The 18,982-nt window shown below is 48.9% G+C and overlaps 1 protein-coding gene across 1 annotated transcript in view; it reads right to left on the bottom strand.

Moving 5' to 3' along the window:
* Nucleotides 1-201: 201 nt before the first annotated feature.
* RINT1 (RAD50 interactor 1) overlaps nucleotides 202-18,982 on the bottom strand; it is a 42,249-nt gene continuing 23,468 nt past the window's right edge. The window contains exons 9-14 of the mRNA XM_044276767.1: nucleotides 18,783-18,920; nucleotides 17,159-17,358; nucleotides 15,792-16,006; nucleotides 15,525-15,705; nucleotides 14,508-14,626; nucleotides 202-1,208 (exon numbers count right to left, since the gene is read on the bottom strand). Of these exons, the coding sequence (XP_044132702.1) occupies nucleotides 986-1,208; nucleotides 14,508-14,626; nucleotides 15,525-15,705; nucleotides 15,792-16,006; nucleotides 17,159-17,358; nucleotides 18,783-18,920 (1,076 nt within the window). The 3' untranslated portion in view covers nucleotides 202-985. The remainder of the gene's footprint in view (nucleotides 1,209-14,507; nucleotides 14,627-15,524; nucleotides 15,706-15,791; nucleotides 16,007-17,158; nucleotides 17,359-18,782; nucleotides 18,921-18,982) is intronic.

Genomic DNA, 18,982 nt, shown 5'->3' with positions numbered 1-18,982 from the left:
GAGGTGAACGCATTGCACCCGCACTGAATCCTGACCAATTCATTTCAAAGGGTCTGTGTACATGAGCGTTGTTTTTCACGCATCAGTTCTGAGTTGCGTGAAAATCGCAGCATGTTCTATATTCTGCGTTTTTCACGCAGCCCTGGCCCCATAGAAGTGAATGGGGCTGCGTGAAAAATGCATTGCATCCGCAAGCAAGTGTGGATGCAATATGTTTTCCACTGATGGTTGCACCCGCGCGGAAAAAACTGAACGCAATCGCAGACAAAACTGCCTGAACTTGCTTGCAAAATGGTGCGAGCTTCACTGAACGCATCCTAACCTAATCCATCATGCCCGTTTGAACTCAGCCTTAGGCTACTTTCACATTTGCATTTTTGCTGGATTTCGCAGGGATCAGCACAAACACTTCCATTAGGATAATACAACCATCTGCATCCGTTCTGAACGGATCCTGTTGTATTCTCTCTAAAATGGCTATAATGGATTCAACACCAAAACCATTGAAAAAATAAAATGGGCGCTGGCTCCGTTTTCGTGTGTGTGTGTGTGTGTGTGTGTGTGTGTGTGTGAAAACGGATCTGAGACCATTGACTTGCATTGCATTTCAGGCCGGGTCCATCTCGATCAGTATCCCATGACGCACACAACAACGCTGCTTGCAGTGGATTTCTGTCCGGTATGGGAACGCAACGGAACAGAATGCATTCTGGTGCACTCTGTTCCGTTCAGTTCAGTTCTGTCCCCATTAACAATGAATGGGGACAAAGCTGAAGCGGTTTTCCTCTAGTATTGAGATCCTATGACGGATCTCAATACTGGAAAGAAAAAACGCAGATGTGAAAGTAGACTTACCTAAATGACAGTGGGTTCATTCACCAGTATTTTACCCATTTATAATACATATATACAAGACCAGACATATGAACATGGCTAATGCAGAAGAATCTGACTGATGCTTGAAAAGGTATGGACGGAGAAAGAATTATTTTCCAGTATTTGGCCAGTTTGTTCGTAAATTGAAAAGGATTTCCACATCTTGAGGAGCCAGCTTATAAACTCCAAGTTCATTTAGTGCTGCTGTAGCAGAGGGCACTTTGTCATTGGTAGCGGTTTTATCCATGTACTGTGCTGCAGACTGTAACAGATCCTTCAGGAGCAGGGCAGAGCCCACACTAAGATTCAGAATAATGCAGGCTTCTTTCACACTGTAATAATAAGATATGTTAATTATATACACGTCTATACAACTGAGATGTGATAACAGTACACAGCCAAAGAGGGGGAGGGGAGCTACCAAGACAGACAGGTATAACTGTATCATACTTTGTGAAGTATTTGCTGAAATATTCATACATATGACTGACTGTCAACAGTTTTATGGTGTCCTAACTTCGAGCAGAGTAACAACCTGCCAGAGTTATCCGGATCAAGCCTAGCTGGATGTTACCGGATTGCCTGTCTGTCCCTTTGACTATAATTGGGTCCGGCGAAGATCCAGCTGCAACCCGGCTGATATGCCGGGATTTGGCCAGACAAAAAACGCAGCACATAACTTTTTTTTGACCGGCTGCTGGGCAGCATTCTGTGCCAGAACAGCCTGCTGGAGAGCACAGCCGCACATGTAAAAGAAGCCTTAGCAAAATGTTGGGTCACTTTCTTTAACTGACCCAGTTGTTTTGCTAAAATCTTGTATTAACCACCTAACTGTTCTGCCTGAGCTCAGCTCCGGCTATGGGAAAAGTACTAAACTGTTCTGCACGAGCCGAACAGAAGTGGAAGGGGTGTTTTATCTGCTGATATCTCCTGAATGGTAGCAACTAGAAGACTGCAACTGGTCTTGTTTGAAAGATGGCATTCCAGGCTTTCACACAAAATGACAGCAGGAGATACCACTGTTAGAAATTGAGTCGGGAATAATCGAGGGTAAACCTGTTTTTTACTTTCACTTTCAGGTGTGTTCACTGTATCCCGATTTCTAACAGTGAAATCCTCCCGTGTACTGAAGATATTGCTGTCATTTAGGTATTGTTTGAACGCTTGCCAGCTTTCAAACAATACAAAGCCCATATCTCTAGCTGGTACCAAATCAGAGATATGAGCAGTTAAAGCAGCCACCCCTTCTCCTTCAGTCTGGAGGAGATAGAAGGAGCAGTTACATTGCTGACAGGAGGAAAGGAAAAATAGTTTTAAAAAAAACCACATAGAAATGTGGCATTATCATCACTGTACTGACCCACATAATAAGATTTTATTTTTACCACACAGTGAATGCCATAAATAAATTCCACAAAATAATGTAAAAATTGCAGTTTTTTTTAATCTTTCCCCCTACAAATAAAATAAAACTTATTTAATACACTATATATACACCCCAAAATGGTTCCCAAAAAAACTACAACTAATCCAGCAAAATAAAAAATGTCTAAGAAAAAATGAAAAAGTTATGACTGCTAGAACACAAAGGGGTGGTATCATCGATCCTTAAGACTAAAATGAATGATGTCACTAAGGCCTCATGCACACAACCGTATGCGTTTTGCAGTCCGCAAAAAAAAAAAAAAAAAAAAATGACATCCGTATGGCATCCGTTTTTATTTGCGGATTCAATGTAATAATGCCTATCCTTGTCTGCAAACTAGAATAAAATAGGACATGCACCATTTTTTTTTCCGGGGCTACGGAACGGACATACTGATGCGGACCCATTGAAACGAGTCCCCATCCTAACAGCAAAAAAAATAAAAAAATACAAAAAATACAAAAAACTGAGCGGACAAGGAAACAAAATACGGTAGTGTGCATGAGGCCTAAGGGGGTGAAAATGCAATAGTGTTCCCTGAGTTGTGTGCCAACAAGATTATTATTTTTTTTTTAAATCAGCGGCAGCATTCCATCAGTAGCCTCCACTCACCTAACACATTGAGCAATGTTATCCCATAATACGTACTATGCCTCTATTAAGAGCCAGCCAAGGACTATATACTCCGAAACAGTCTATCCAGAGACCCCAAATTTGCTAAAATTTTGAAAGGCAATTGAGAAATACCCCCCTTTCCAATCGAATCACTACATTCAACCTAGCAAAAAACTCTGCGAAAACTTGCCAGTGTTTTACGTGCCTGGTATAGCATTCTATTAATACCTGTAATAATAGGCGGATGCAAGCTGTCTGCATCAAACATACCAAGCAGACACATTTTAGGATCAAGGGAAAAGTTTGCGCTGTATGTTTTATTTTTTAGTTGTACATCATGCCAGTATACTTTCAGGTTATCACAGCTCCACAACATGTGAAATAAGTCAGCCCCTGCCTCCCCACACTGTGGACAGCAGAAGTCAGTCCTATATCCAATTATATACAGAAATACCGGGGTTTTATATTCTCTATATAGCATAAGGGATACATTTGGGGTTAATGCGAGCACTTCTTCCCACTGGGTGTCAGCAATTGTTCCCACATCCTTTTCCCATTTTGCTTTAATCTGAGTCGGGTATTTTTTCAAGTAGTACTCATGCAATGAAAAAAATACTTCTGAGATGTCTCCTTTTACAGACCCAATTGCCACCACGGCATCAATCGTCTGATTAGTGTGTACTGTAGTGGGGAAAGCCTGGACTGCGCGCATCCAATGGGTGCCTCAGCTGCAAGTATTTATAGAAATGTGTAGAGGGGAGGCCAAACTCAGAACACAGCTGCTGAAACTGCTTTAGAAGTCCTTGGGAGTATAACTGGCCAATATTCCAAATTTAATTCCTTCCCCATTGGGAGAACCCCGTTAATTAGGATAATTCTGGTAAAAAAAAGGATTATTCCAGATGGGAGAGATAGTGAACAGTCCTGAGATACCAAAGATCTCTCTAGCCTTAGTCCACACCCTCCTCATAAGCCCCAGAATTGGAGCAGATTTAAACCTAGGGTCTACATCCCCTCCAGGACTGCGAACAACAACCAGACGCCCATGCAACTAGCCTACCTCCTCTCCCCACACCATATTCCATCCCTTAAAGTGTTGGAGCTGAGCTGAAAGGAAGTATAATAAGGGGTTAGGCAGCGCCAAACCACCCGCATCCTTGGCCCTCTGTAGCGTTTCATACTTAATTCTACTTCTCTTATTCTTCCACAACAGGAACTAAAATATTTGCTGTATTTTGTAAAAATAATGCGTAGGGATCCATACTGGAGAATTATGGAGCACATATAAGAGTTGTGGCATCAGCGCCATTTTAATTATGTTACCCCTACCCACTAGGGATATGGGCAGTTTATGCATGCCACAAGTCAGCCTTAATTTTAAACTTAGTAGAGACAGTAAATTATCTGGTATGTATCTATGGGGATTGATGGCGATGTCAACTCCCAGATACTTAAATTAGGATACTACCCTAAGTTTAGTATGAACAAGACAGAAATTTCCCAGGACCGGGGACAATGGGAGTATCACAGACTTATTCCAATTGATAAGCAGTCCAGACTGCCTGCCAAATTCAGAGATAAGTGAGATAATAGGGTCTATGGAAGAGATCAAGCCACCTACATATAGCAGCATATCATCTGCATATAGCAATACACGCTCCTCCAAGTCTCCCCTTTTAAGGCCATGAAAAATCAGTGTGGCTCGAAGAAGGCAAGCCAACGGTTCTATTGCTGTAGCAAATAAGAGAGGCGACAGTGGGCAGCTCTGCCATGTTCCCCTTTCTAGTGTCAGCACTGGAGAAATCCCTCCATTTACTATAATCCTAGCTCTAGGTTGGTTATAGAGCAGTTGCACCCATTTTTTTTTTTTTTTTTATAAAATCGGGCCAAATCCCATTCTGGACAAAACTGCCCAAAGGTAATCCCACTCGACGCTATCAAAAGCTTTGGCAGCATCAAGTGAGATCACAGCCCCACAGTTCCCTCCTTATCCAACTGGAGATTCAGGAACAGGCGTCTAAGATTTAAGGATGTAGATTTTCCAGGCATGAAGCCAGAATGGTCTTCATGAATGATAGACTATTAAATGTTGTTAGTACTATTAGCTAGAACCTTGGCCAATATTTTTACGTCTGCCGTTAACAGTGAAATAGGACGAAAGGAATCTACCTGTGTAGGATCCTTGCCTGGTTTTGGAAGCACTACCACAATCGCCTCCCTCATCGAACTGGGTAAAGTACCTGCCCGATAGGAGTCCATAAAAACATTAAGTAGGTGCGGGAGAAGAAACTCCTGGTGGTTCTTATAAAATTCCACCGGCAAGCCATCCCCCACAGGTGCCTTTTCATTAGGAAAAGATCTCAACGCCAGCTCAAGTTCCTCCAGCCGGATATTTCCATCCAACAGCTCCTTATGCTCCACAGTTAAAATGGGCAAGGAAATATCCATCAAATACTTCTCTCTATACGTCGGGCTGACAGTCAGTCTAGACCGATAGACGTCCTTAAAGTGAGCATGGAATACCCCCAAAATATCCTTATCCCCGGTAATTAGGTCCCTATGTACATCCTTAATAGAGGTTACACAGGAGGGGCCAGATTGCGCTTTAATAACAGTGGCTAATAAATGACGAGCACTCTCACCTTCCATAAAATACCTCAGGGTCCTAAAAAAGGAGATTTTTGTATAACTTACCAGTTAAATCTCTTTCTCGCTCTTCCTTGGGGGACACAGACCTTGGGTATAGCTCAGCTCCCTAGGAGGCGTGACACTAAGTAAAACTGTTAAGCCCCTCCTCCATCAGCTATACCCTCAGCCTGGAGATAGAGGCTACCAGTTGCGTGTCCAAGTAGTGAAAGGATAACAACCAACAATGGAAACAACCAGCCAGCAACCCAACGGGGCGCCAGACCATAACCCCGTAACCAAACACAGAAGGGTGGGTGCTGTGTCCCCCAAGGAAGAGCGAGAAAGAGATTTAACTGGTAAGTTATACAAAAATCTCCTTTTCTCGCCCATTTTCCTTGGGGGACACAGACCTTGGGACGTTCAAGAGCAGTCCAAGAAGGGAGGGACCACAAACCCAAGGCGGACCACCACCGGAGCATCAGGAAACCGCTGCCTGCAAAACCAGGCGGCCCAAAGCAGCATCCGCTGATGCATGCGTATGCACTCTATAGAACCTTGTGAAAGTGTGCAGAGAGGACCAAGTGGCTGCTTTGCACAACTGTTCAGCCGAGGCCCGATGCCTCTGCGCCCAGGAAGCCCCGACTGCTCTGGTGGAATGAGCAGTGACGCTGAAAGGCGGAGCTCTACCCTTGGCTCGATAAGCCTCAGACACCGCCAGTTTAATGAAACGGGCAATAGCCACCTTGGAGACCGCCAAACCCTTGCGCGAACCCTCCGGAACCACAAACAGGGAGTCCGTGCGCCGAAAGGATCCGGTGACCTCCAGGTAAATCTTCAACGCCCTGACCACATCCAGACGGTGCAGTTCCCGTTCTCTGGGGTGGGAAGGAGAGGGACAGAGCGACGGAAGGACGATGTCCTCATTGATGTGAAAGGCGGAGACCACCTTTGGCAGGAAGGACGGGACAGGCCGAAGCACAACCTTATCCTGGTGGAAGATCAGGAAAGGTTCGGAGCAAGAAAGAGCCGCTAACTCCGACACCCGTCGGAGAGATGTGATGGCCACAAGAAAGATGACCTTGCAGGACAGAAGGCGAGGGGAGACCTCCCGTAAAGGCTCGAAGGGGGCTGATTGGAGCGCCGAGAGCACCACATTCAGGTCCCAGGATGGAACTGGAGGGCGGTACGGCGGTACAGAGTGAGCCACCCCTTGTAAGAAGGTCTTAATTGGCCCCAGAGGGGCCAGGGGACGCTGGAGAAGAATAGACAGCGCCGAAATCTGTCCCTTCAGAGAACTGAGGCTCAGCCCCAGGTCCAGACCCGACTGGAGGAAGGACAGGATCGTGGGAAGAGAAAACCGGAGAGGTGGGATGCTCCGGGACTCACAGAACCCCAGATAGGACCTCCAAACCCGATAGTAGATCCTAGAGGACACGGGCTTACGAGCACGGATCATGGTGCGGACTACGTCCGCGGAGAAACCCCGTCGCGTTAAGACGGCGGTCTCAATAGCCACGCCGTCAAACGTAGCGAGCCTAAATGCTCGTGGAAGATCGGTCCCTGAGAGAGAAGGTCTTCCCTGGAGGGCAGTGGCCACGGTGCGTCTGCCAACAGCAACATTAGGTCGGCGTACCAAGACCGGCGGGGCCAATCCGGGGCGATCAGAATCGCGGGAACGCCCTCTGCCGCGATCCTCCGAAGAACCCGTGGCAGGAGGGGGAAAGGAGGAAAGACGTACAGAAGGGAGAATTCGCGCCACGGAAGGACGAGCGCGTCGGCGCCGTACGCCTTCGGGTCCCGTGCCCTGGCCAGGTATCGGGGGACCTTGTGGTTGAATTTGGAAGCCATGAGGTCCACGTCGGGGCGACCCCAGCGAAGACAAAGGGCTTCGAACACCTCTGGGTGCAGGGACCATTCTCCCGGGTCGATGGTGGACCGGCTCAGGAAATCCGCCGCCCAGTTGTCCACCCCCGGGATGTAAATCGCGGATAAGGCCGGCACGTGCGCCTCCGCCCAGAGGAGAATGAGGGCCACCTCTTGCATCGCAGCAGCGCTGCGAGTGCCTCCCTGATGGTTTATGTATGCCACAGCCGTGGCATTGTCCGATTGGATCCGAACAGGGTGGCCCCTCAGTAGATGGGTCCAGTGTCTGAGGGACAGAAGAATCGCCCTCAGTTCCAGAATATTGATTGGAAGTCTGGACTCCGATAGAGACCAAACGCCCTGGACGGACCGGGGAGGGAAAACCCCCCCCCACCCCCGTAAGCTGGCATCGGTGGTAATCACCAGCCAGTTCAGTGGGAGGAAGGACCTCCCCCGTAGAGGGATATGCAACCACCAGCTGAGGGAAGCCCGAGCCAGGGGAGGCAGAAGAAAGGTCCTGTCCAGACTCCTCGGTGATTTGTCCCAGGCCGACAGAATTGCCCTCTGAAAGGTGCGGGATCGGAATTGTGCGAACGGCACCGCTTCGAAACAGGCAACCATCTTCCCCAACAACCGCATGCTGGATCTGAGGGAAGGGCGGTGATGACGGAGGAGACTGCGAACAGACCCGCAAAGGGCCAGACGCTTGTCCGACGGGAGGCGGACCTCCGCCAACTCCGTATCCAGGAGCATCCCCAGGAAGATCAGCCGTCTGGAGGGGGTAAGGGAAGACTTGGGGTGGTTGATGATCCAACCGAACCGCGTCAGGGTCTCCAGAGTGAGTCCCACACTGCCGGATGCCTGAGAGAAGGAGGGTGCCTTGACCAAGATGTCGTCCAAGTAAGGGAGAAGAAAAACACTTCTTGAACGCAGAAGGGCCAAGACAGGGGCCAGGACCTTGGTGAATACTCGAGGAGCCGTCGCCAGACCAAAGGGAAGGGCGACGAATTGGAAGTGATCGTCCCCCACTGCGAAGCGCAGGAAGCGGTGATGACATGGAGCAACCGGAACGTGGAGATATGCATCTTGAACGTCGATTGAGGCCATGAAATCCCCTCTTTCCAGGGAGGCCACCGCGGACCCGAGAGACTCCATCCGGAATCTCTGCAGTCGGAGAAAACGGTTCAGGCGCTTTAGATCCAAGATCGGTCGCACTGAGCCTTCCTTCTTGGGAACCACAAAGAGGTTCGAGTAGAACCCCCTGAACCTTTCCGTCGGAGGCACGGGGGCGACGACACCCTTGTCCGTTAGAGAGCGAATGGCCGTGAAGAAGGCGGCCGCTCGTACAGGATCCCGCGGAGGACGGGACCGGAAGAAACGGTCTGGCGGAATGGACGCAAATTCGATCTTGTATCCGCAAGATACAACCTCGAGCGCCCATGCGTCTGAGATGTGGGCCCGCCATACGTTCCTGAACAGTAGAAGGCGGCCCCCCACCCGGGTGGGTGGGGGCGCACCTTCAGGCAGAGGGCTGCTGGCCTGTGGGAGCCCGTGTGGGCTGGGGCTTGCGCCAGGTAGATTGCGTCCGAAAAAACGGCTTCTTGCGTCTATCCTGGGCTGGGCCAGAGGAAGAAGAACCGGCCGCGGGTCTAGACCCGGTGGGCTTGCGAAAGGACCGAAAACGGGACGAACCAGCGCGACCACGGGGGGCGCCCCTCGGCCTGGACTGGGGGAGGTGAGTACTCTTCCCACCCGTGGCCTCAGATATAAGTTCGTCCAGACGGGTTCCGAACAATCACCAGCCAGTTCAGTGGGAGGAAGGACCTCCCCCGTAGAGGGATATGCAACCACCAGCTGAGGGAAGCCCGAGCCAGGGGAGGCAGAAGAAAGGTCCTGTCCAGACTCCTCGGTGATTTGTCCCAGGCCGACAGAATTGCCCTCTGAAAGGTGCGGGATCGGAATTGTGCGAACGGCACCGCTTCGAAACAGGCAACCATCTTCCCCAACAACCGCATGCTGGATCTGAGGGAAGGGCGGTGATGACGGAGGAGACTGCGAACAGACCCGCAAAGGGCCAGACGCTTGTCCGACGGGAGGCGGACCTCCGCCAACTCCGTATCCAGGAGCATCCCCAGGAAGATCAGCCGTCTGGAGGGGGTAAGGGAAGACTTGGGGTGGTTGATGATCCAACCGAACCGCGTCAGGGTCTCCAGAGTGAGTCCCACACTGCCGGATGCCTGAGAGAAGGAGGGTGCCTTGACCAAGATGTCGTCCAAGTAAGGGAGAAGAAAAACACTTCTTGAACGCAGAAGGGCCAAGACAGGGGCCAGGACCTTGGTGAATACTCGAGGAGCCGTCGCCAGACCAAAGGGAAGGGCGACGAATTGGAAGTGATCGTCCCCCACTGCGAAGCGCAGGAAGCGGTGATGACATGGAGCAACCGGAACGTGGAGATATGCATCTTGAACGTCGATTGAGGCCATGAAATCCCCTCTTTCCAGGGAGGCCACCGCGGACCTGAGAGACTCCATCCGGAATCTCTGCAGTCGGAGAAAACGGTTCAGGCGCTTTAGATCCAAGATCGGTCGCACTGAGCCTTCCTTCTTGGGAACCACAAAGAGGTTCGAGTAGAACCCCCTGAACCTTTCCGTCGGAGGCACGGGGGCGACGACACCCTTGTCCGTTAGAGAGCGAATGGCCGTGAAGAAGGCGGCCGCTCGTACAGGATCCCGCGGAGGACGGGACCGGAAGAAACGGTCTGGCGGAATGGACGCAAATTCGATCTTGTATCCGCAAGATACAACCTCGAGCGCCCATGCGTCTGAGATGTGGGCCCGCCATACGTTCCTGAACAGTAGAAGGCGGCCCCCCACCCGGGTGGGTGGGGGCGCACCTTCAGGCAGAGGGCTGCTGGCCTGTGGGAGCCCGTGTGGGCTGGGGCTTGCGCCAGGTAGATTGCGTCCGAAAAAACGGCTTCTTGCGTCTATCCTGGGCTGGGCCAGAGGAAGAAGAACCGGCCGCGGGTCTAGACCCGGTGGGCTTGCGAAAGGACCGAAAACGGGACGAACCAGCGCGACCACGGGGGGCGCCCCTCGGCCTGGACTGGGGGAGGTGAGTACTCTTCCCACCCGTGGCCTCAGATATAAGTTCGTCCAGACGGGTTCCGAACAAGCGGGAACCCGTGAATGGTAGGCCAGCCAAAGAGCGTTTGGAAGCGGCGTCCGCCGCCCAAACCTTCAGCCAGAGTTCCCTCCTGACAGAAACTGCCAGGGCAGAGGAACGGGCAATGAGGGCACCCGCATCAAGAGAGGCCTCACAGACAAATTTTCCGGCCTGGACAATTAGTTGGGCTAAGGAACGGAGGTCCTGTAGAGGGACGTCCGACCCTAACTCCCGTTCCAGTTGCAAACCCCATTCAGAGACCGCTTTACCAGCCCAGGCGGAGGCAAAGACCGGTCTAAGGGCCGAACCAGAGGCAGTAAATATGGCCTTGGAGAGGGATTCCGTACGACGGTCCTCAGCAGACTGGAGGGAAGATCCGTCTTGTACAGGAATAGTAGTGCTTTTGGACAGGCGAGCCACGGGAGGATCAACCTTAGGCGGGGACGTCCACGTGGTCACAGAATCCGCTGGAAAGGGATAACAAATGTCCAGCTTTTTGGGTGTAACAAAGCGGACGTTAGGCCGGGTCCAAGCCTTGGACACCACAGAAGAAAAATCAGCGTGGATGGGAAAGACCTTGGAGGCCTGTCTGGGGCGAAGAAAGGGCACGCCGGCCTGTTCAGAGCTGGGGGGGTCATCGTGTATGTGAAAGGTATCACGGATGCTAGTGATAAGATGCCCCACCGCGGACGCCAATTTGGACGGAAGCTCTGAGTCCATGTCCACGTCCGAATCCGCCAGTTCTCCCTCAGAAGGCGTATCCCTTTGAGAGGATAGACTTGACTGAGCTTGCACGCATGGCGGAGAGAGCGAAGCATCTGGAGAAGATGTGCGCTCAACCCTTGAACGTTTCTGAATATGCCGGGCCCTGGAAGATTCGCTGGGAGGCAGGGAATCAGTGGGGGCTGGCAGAAACGGTAGTCCCAGCGGGTGCGACAGGGATTGTGGCAGCCTGCGGGAGAGGCGGTCTATCCACGAGACGGCCCACTACGTGTGTAAGGCTTTCCACCGCCTGAGACAGAGACCTAGCCCAGTCAGGGGGTTCAGAGGCACCGGGGGGCGCAGCGGAAAGCGGGCCCTGCACCGGGGCCTGACATGCAAGGCAATGCGGCTCAGATTGCCCACGCGGAAAAAGTTCCTTGCAGGCGGTACAGGCATGGTACCAGGGTTTGGGGGCACCCGTGGGATCTGACATGTTGAAGAAGTGGTCGTACCCTGATACAGAGACCACAAGGGGTTGCAGCAGCTATGACCAGGAGGGTTAGGAGAGGGTTAACTGTCCTACCAGTGTCAGAAGAACGTCAGGAGTGAAGTCCAGATCAACAGCTGCAGAAAGGCAGCAACAGCAGAGAGCGTGCGTCCCAGAAACGCAATCTATGCACCAGGAGTCTCCCACGTGGCTCAGCTTCCAGAACGGAGTGAGGAAGCGCGGCAAAAAACCTCAGCAGAGGTGCGGGAAGAAGCTCCGCCCCCTACACGTTTGAATGTCTCCTGTGAAGGAGAACGTAACTCCGCCCCCAATGACGCGCGCGCGCGCTAAAAAAGAGCACGCCCCCTGCTGCCGTGACTCTCAGGTTTATGCAGGAGCGTGAGAAACGAAAACCTTTGTCCGTAGAACAAGGCCCGCAGGCCCAAGTGCGCGGCGATATGCAGGTGGGTGACCTCACCGAGCCTCCTCTGCCACAATGTCCCCCGCCGAGCCCGAACCGCCGATGTCGGGCCTAAGCCCCGCCCCCCGATCACGCACGGAGCGGCGGCGGCGGGGAGGGAGAAGGATGTCAGGAGAGTAATCCGGGCCCTATAAACAGCGTGGGGAATCAGCCATTGGGGAGCGGAAGCAGCCGCAGATGGGGAGATCTACAGAGCGCTCAAATGACGACCACGGGTGCCCCCCCAAACCCAGTGCAAATAGGGACAGGGTATGGGCTGGAAAAGCCATCTTACCTGTCTTCACCCTCAGTTCCTTCCAGCAGGGTCGCCCCTTCAGCTACTGGCACCGCAGTGGCAGGAAGCTGGGAGAGGGGCTTTGCGTGCGGGCGACCCCCTAGCTGGCGGGATGTAGGGGAGCCATTGCTGCCCAGATCCCCTATTGCTTCTGTGGGGGAGGCAGCAGTGCAGATAGTTGGCACTGGCGCAGCTCACCCCGGGAGAGCAGAGAGGCCCAATGCGTCTCTGGTATCCCTAGGAAAAAACAAAAATAAAATAACAAATTAGAGAAAAAATTACAACAAGGAGAAAACAGCCCTGCAGTAGCAGGGAGTGTCTTGCCTCCTTGGACACTAAGCTAAAACTGGTAGCCTCTATCTCCAGGCTGAGGGTATAGCTGATGGAGGAGGGGCTTAACAGTTTTACTTAGTGTCACGCCTCCTAGGGAGCTGAGCTATACCCAAGGTCTGTGTCCCCCAAGGAAAATGGGCGAGAAAAAACATTTATCCCTGGCTTTTTCCATTAGATGTTCCTTTAACAGCCCTTGCGCCTCCTTCCAATTAGCTGCTTTTCCTGCGTTGGGTTTGTTATATATATGGATTCAGTGGTCAATACTCTATTGGAAAGCTCTACAGAGAGGATCCTACTTTTGGTCTTGTGGGCACTAATACTCTTAATATAGACACCTCTTACATATGCCTTCACTGTATCCCACACTATCGGTATAGTGGCACTTCCAATATTGGAAGTGAAAAATTCCACCAGTGCATTAGAGGTGGTACCGCCAGTATCCACGAGCTGAAGCCAGAATGAATTCAAACGCCAAATAGGTCTTAAAATTTGCCCCAGGTTTCCTAACTTGAATTGCGCAAGGATGGGAAAGTGGTCAGATACACTCCGGGGAGGTAAAAGACCTCTAGGACAAGTTCCAATAAGGACACGAATCCCAACACTAGATCAATTCTGGACAAGGAATTAAGTCAGGAAGAGTAGCAAGAATGTTACCTTTCCTCCCGATGCTTAGCCCTCCAGAGATCGCACATATCTACCTCTGATATCAATCTAGCCAATGCTGAGGGTGAGGGGCCCAATACACCAGCATTTGGAGTGAACTTATCCAGAGACTTGTCCATGTACATATTAAAGTCCCCCACCATCAGCACAGGGACACCAGGGAACCTGGCCATGAACACTAGTATGCGCCAACAAGATTTACTGCAGACACCAATTAAAAATCTACAATAAAAAAAAGTAACATTTTTGGGAGGGTTTTTCCAATTTTAACTTGACCGTTAGGCCCCTTTCACGCGAGTTTTCCGCACGGGTGCAATGCGTGACGTGAATGCATAGCACCCGCACTGAATCCTGACCCATTCATTTTAATGGGTCTGTGAACATGAACGTTTTTTTCACGCATCAGTTCTGCGTTGCGTGAAAAATGCAGCATGTTCTATATTCTGCGTTTTTCACACAGCCCTGGCCTCATAGAAGTGAATGGGGCTTCAGTGAAAAACGCATTGCATCCGGAAGTGCGGATGCAATGCGTTTTTCACTGATGGTTGCTAGGAGATGTTGTTTGTAAACCTTCAATTTTTTATCACGCACATGAAAAACACATCAAAACGCATTGCACCCGCGTGGAAAAAAACTGAACAACAGAACGCAATCGCAGACAAAACTGACTGAACTTGCTTGCAAAATGGTGCGAGTTTCACTGAACGCATCCAGACCTAATCCATCATGCTCGTGTGAAAGAGGCCTTAGGAGGATAAACAGCTCCAGTTCATAATGGTGAATCCTGAATATTCATGTGTTCCTAATTTTCATCACCCTCTGCTGCTAATTCAGTATGAGAAAAAAAAAAATCAATCAGTGGCAGGGACCGGAAAAAGCCAGAAGCTCATGCGCTTGGGCTGTTAGAACATAGCAGCTTAAACCTGGTGACAGATTCCCTTTAACTCATTGGTTTGCTTAGCTTTAAATATTCTGGTTTGTAGAAATGCATACTCACTGCTTAAAATAATTCTCTGGTCTTTTACAATAATGGGAAAATAAAGGAAAGAGATTCCGTGACATGTCAAACTGTAGTTGTGCTGCTCCTCCTTCGTTAAAATGGTTGGCCAAGATGACCTGTGAAAATACATTTAAGCAAATAATAGTGACAACTTAAAGGAGTATTTCCAAAATAACTAAATCACCTTTCTGCAGGACACTGCTTCCCTGATCGCCACTAGGGGAGCCGTTACAGCCCTCCCGAGTTTTCTGATCTCAGCTGCTGTGGTCACATTCGACCTCGGTATCTAAGGGTCTAAAGGTGTGCGATCAGCGTTATTGCCGAATGCAGACATGTGCCCTGGGTGTCTGCTGTTTAAAACCTCAGACATCTGGCAGGTATGGTGCATATTGCCCTTGTGAAAGGGTGCCATTTTTAAAACCTGCACTTTTGCCGTACAAGTACAGCGGCGGTACTGAAGAAGTTACAGATGCCATTCGTTGTAAAGGTGGTCTAATTGACTGCATGCTACATACATTAGATTGCCGTTACAATAAAAAACATTGTTACAACATGCCAGCTATCCCAATAGCGTGTCACCTAAATGACAATTGCACCCTGCCCACTTATGTACCTCCTTTATTCTCAGCATACATTGGTTGCAGTGAAGACAGTGCCGTATGGGGGAGAAGAATATGAGGATGGGTGCCAGAGGTGTCAGAATTCAGGGCTAGATGAGATGGCTAGCCCTGTCTAAGAGGGGGGTGGAGGGGGAGTGCCTAGAGGAGATGGGTGTTAAAATAGCAGCGCTCCAAGGCTTCTGGCCCACCTCTTGGTGCTTGAAGGAGCTAACTTGCACAATAATAAAAATGTTCATATCTCAGGAAGGCTGCTTAGAAACATAACTAAGGTATCAGTTTAATCAGCATGATCAACCCTACCAGGCAGTATGTCGGTTTAATAGGGTTTATCATGCAGACATAGGCTCTTTAACTATTTCAGATCTCGTTAATTAGAGTTCTCTTGCATACTTACGTCTTGATAAATGAACAAATCCAGCTTTTCAGCAAGCATCTGCCAAACACTTTTGAATAAAGTATGACACAGCTGTTGTTCCAGTTGTAGAAGACGGTCCCTGAGTGTCAGTAGCATTGGACATGCTGAGCTGGATAATGACATCACGGCTTGTTCTGATTGCGATGGCAACGATAGCCATCTAGAATGGGCACGTAAGAAGACAAGTCAGCACTCCTGCTTTGTAGACAGCATTTCCTGTTAAAAAGGTTAGATAGACAGACTTACCTTTCTTTCTTATACATCTTTGCACCTTCTTTGACTTCTCTGAAAACATGCTCTACCAGACGTGATAACATATCATTTTTTAAACGCTCCAGGAGATTAATCATATCATCAAAGACGGAGATTTCCATAGAAGCCAGCTGTCCGAGTTGTAGCTTACTGCTAGAATTTATATCAGTGCAGAACTCCAGTGCCGCCTGCTGCAGCTGTAAGAAGAACTGCAAACACAGACATTGCATTACATACCAATAAATATCAGAAGACCGATCATTCAATACAGTCCAGATCTCGCACATTAGCAAACAGAAATATCATGCAAGCTATGTTCACACTTGCATCAGAGGGTCCATTAGGAAGCTTCAGATTCAGTCATTTCTGAAGCAAAGAATAATGGCGCATTTACAGGCACTGAATGATCGGGAACAAATGCTTGTCAGAGGAGGTGAGGGCTGCATTTACATGGAGCAATCACTTCCTCTGTATGGGATGAGCGAATGCTACTGCCATCACTATTCTTCATACGGATTCACTGCAGCATGATCTCCTGCCCAGAACGGATGATTTTGGAGTCAGCCGATAAACAAGCACAGGCCAATTACGTTCATATGAATGTTCATTCCCTTTAATCTGTCCAATAGTAGTCCAGCGTAAAAGGACTTTAAAGGGGTTATCCAATAGTAAGACAGACCTCCCAGAGAGGACGACCTGTGGTGGAGATCATACTTACCTGGTCCCCACCACTGGGTTTTCGTGTCTAACACTCCCAGGCCGTCTCTTCCTCTCCTTACAGCACTGAAATCAACATATACCAGTGGGGTTACACGTGACCTCTGCAGCCACGAAAACTGGTCATGTGACACATAGGAAGCAGGTCACCACTGCGGCCTGTGACTGGCTTCATTGGTCCCATGTGCCATCGACAGATGTTGATTTCAGCACTGCAGGGAGAGGAAGAGCCAACCCAGGAGGGTTAGACACCGAACCCAGTGGTGGGGGCCAGGTAAGTATATTCTCCACCACAGGTCAGCCACTCTGGGAGGTCTATCTTAGCATTGGATTAACCCCTTTAACCCAATTTTTTACCATCAAAACAACATGTTGTGCAGAGCTCAATGGACCCCATTATCAAGAAATTGTGTTTTTGGTTGTTGTTGTTGGCGTCTTTCATGCAACTGATCTGGCACTGAACAGAGCCTTAAATAAAAACGTCAAGATTTTTTAAGTACATAACTAACTACTTACAGGCAAAGTTCTGGCTACAGAATCAGGCCCTTTCTGATTCCACACGTCAAGTTTAAACAAGTATTTAATTATTTTAGCCATGTGGCCCCTACTGTACAGCTACTCCTGCACATTATGCATCTACTTACAATGTTGTCAGCCCAATCGCCAAGCACAGTTGCAATATAATTGCCAGCATTCAGAATTGCACAGTATTTAAAGCCAAGAAGAGCTCGGCTCTCTTCCTTCATCACTTGTGTTAAACGGATCCTGAAGTCATCAACTAAATCCTTCTGCAGCTCCAAAAACTTCAGTTTCTTTTCTGCTGTGGGGAGGTTCTTATATCTGTCTGTTAATTACAACAGAAAAAAAAAAAAAAAAAAAACGATTTCAATCATACATTCAACTTGTATTACCCACTGTAGATCAGTCCTTGACAATCCTAAAAATGGAGCGTACCGCTCAGATCTGTCAGACTAGTGGCTGCCTTACGTACGCTGATCTACAGTATATGCACATATCACATCCTTGAGGGGGCTGTGTCAAGTTTAAGTTAGAACTAGGAGATCAGTGGATGCCCGACAAACATGAACCCCACCGATCCCAAGTGAAGGTGTGGGGAGCCCTCTCCGCAGGTTATAATTGCAAGATTACAGAAAAGGCAGCAAATATTTGAAAACAACAAAATAATTTATATAATTTCCCAATGTATTTTGAAAGTTCTCCAGACATGTCAGTTTTAGTAACTACTTGCATACCACAGGTAATAGCAACTCGGGAGCATCTACTCTTATGACTATGTTGTGCTGTTCTTTAATGCTAGAAGTTTATGAATTGATTACTAACAGTTCACAATGAATGCCCAGCTGGATTTTTACCAGTTGGGAAGCCATGTCCCTGCAGTCTCACCCTATCCATTCAGGATTGCTATTACATGCAGAATGTACTGGAATGTGCTGGTTACTGCAGCACTGCTCCCTCTCACCAGAGCAACAACCAGCTCCATCCACTAAACCAGTGTTCCCCAACTCCACCCCTCAGGGCCCACCTACCAGTCAGGATTTGAGAATATCCCACAGAATGAATACCTGTGGTAAGTCCTGATGCAGTGACACTAATTATATCACCTGCTCTATACTAAGGAAATCCTGAAAACATGACCGGCAGGTGCGTCCTGAGGACTGGAGGTGAGGAACGCTGCACTAAATAATGAATTGAGCTGTGTAGTTCCCAGAGCAGATAATAAGCTGGGGTGTTGGACCTTCGTCAATCTGATATTGATGGTCTAACCTAAGGCTGGGCCAACAATATCACAGGAAAGAAAAAAAACCTGAAAGGATGCAGCCATTTTTTTTTATCCTCGCTTTCCATGAGCTATAACTTTATTTTTCCATTAACGTAGCCATATGAGGACTTATTTTTTTGTAGGATGAATTTTAATTTTTTTTATGCCACCATTTTGAAGTACATATGCTGATTAACTTTTATTAACTCTTTAAGATAAAAACAGCAATTGTGTCACAGCTTCAGTAGCTCCAATTCTGGCTGTCGCAGCAGGAGTCTAGCTGTACATCGCCAAAGATGCATGGCATATTTCACCTCCTCTTCCTGCCCATAATGAAAATGGAGGTCTTGAGGCTGGCAGGAAGGGGTTAAACAAAAATGTGGCAATTTTTTTTTTTTTAAACAGATGTTGTGATAACTTTTTGGAACTTGTCTATGGAACGTGAAAAGAAGTCTAGATTCAAAATGTGACTAGAAGAGGTAAATTACCTGTTATGACAAGCAGAAGAGTCATAAAAGTCTCTGCACAGTCTGGAAATTTCATCTCATCAACATCGGAGATATCCTTGTATTGTGATGACCAGGCAGCCTCCGATGACAGCATGGAATCCATCTTCTCTAGAGCCACTAGCAATAAAGGATAATTGGGATCATTCATTATATTACAATTAAAGTCAAAGGGAAGCACT

The sequence above is a fragment of the Bufo gargarizans genome, chromosome 2 (genome assembly GCF_014858855.1).
Source record: "Bufo gargarizans isolate SCDJY-AF-19 chromosome 2, ASM1485885v1, whole genome shotgun sequence".
In the NCBI taxonomy this organism is placed as follows: Eukaryota; Metazoa; Chordata; class Amphibia; order Anura; family Bufonidae; genus Bufo; species Bufo gargarizans.
This window is presented reverse-complemented; position numbering and strand designations above follow the sequence as displayed.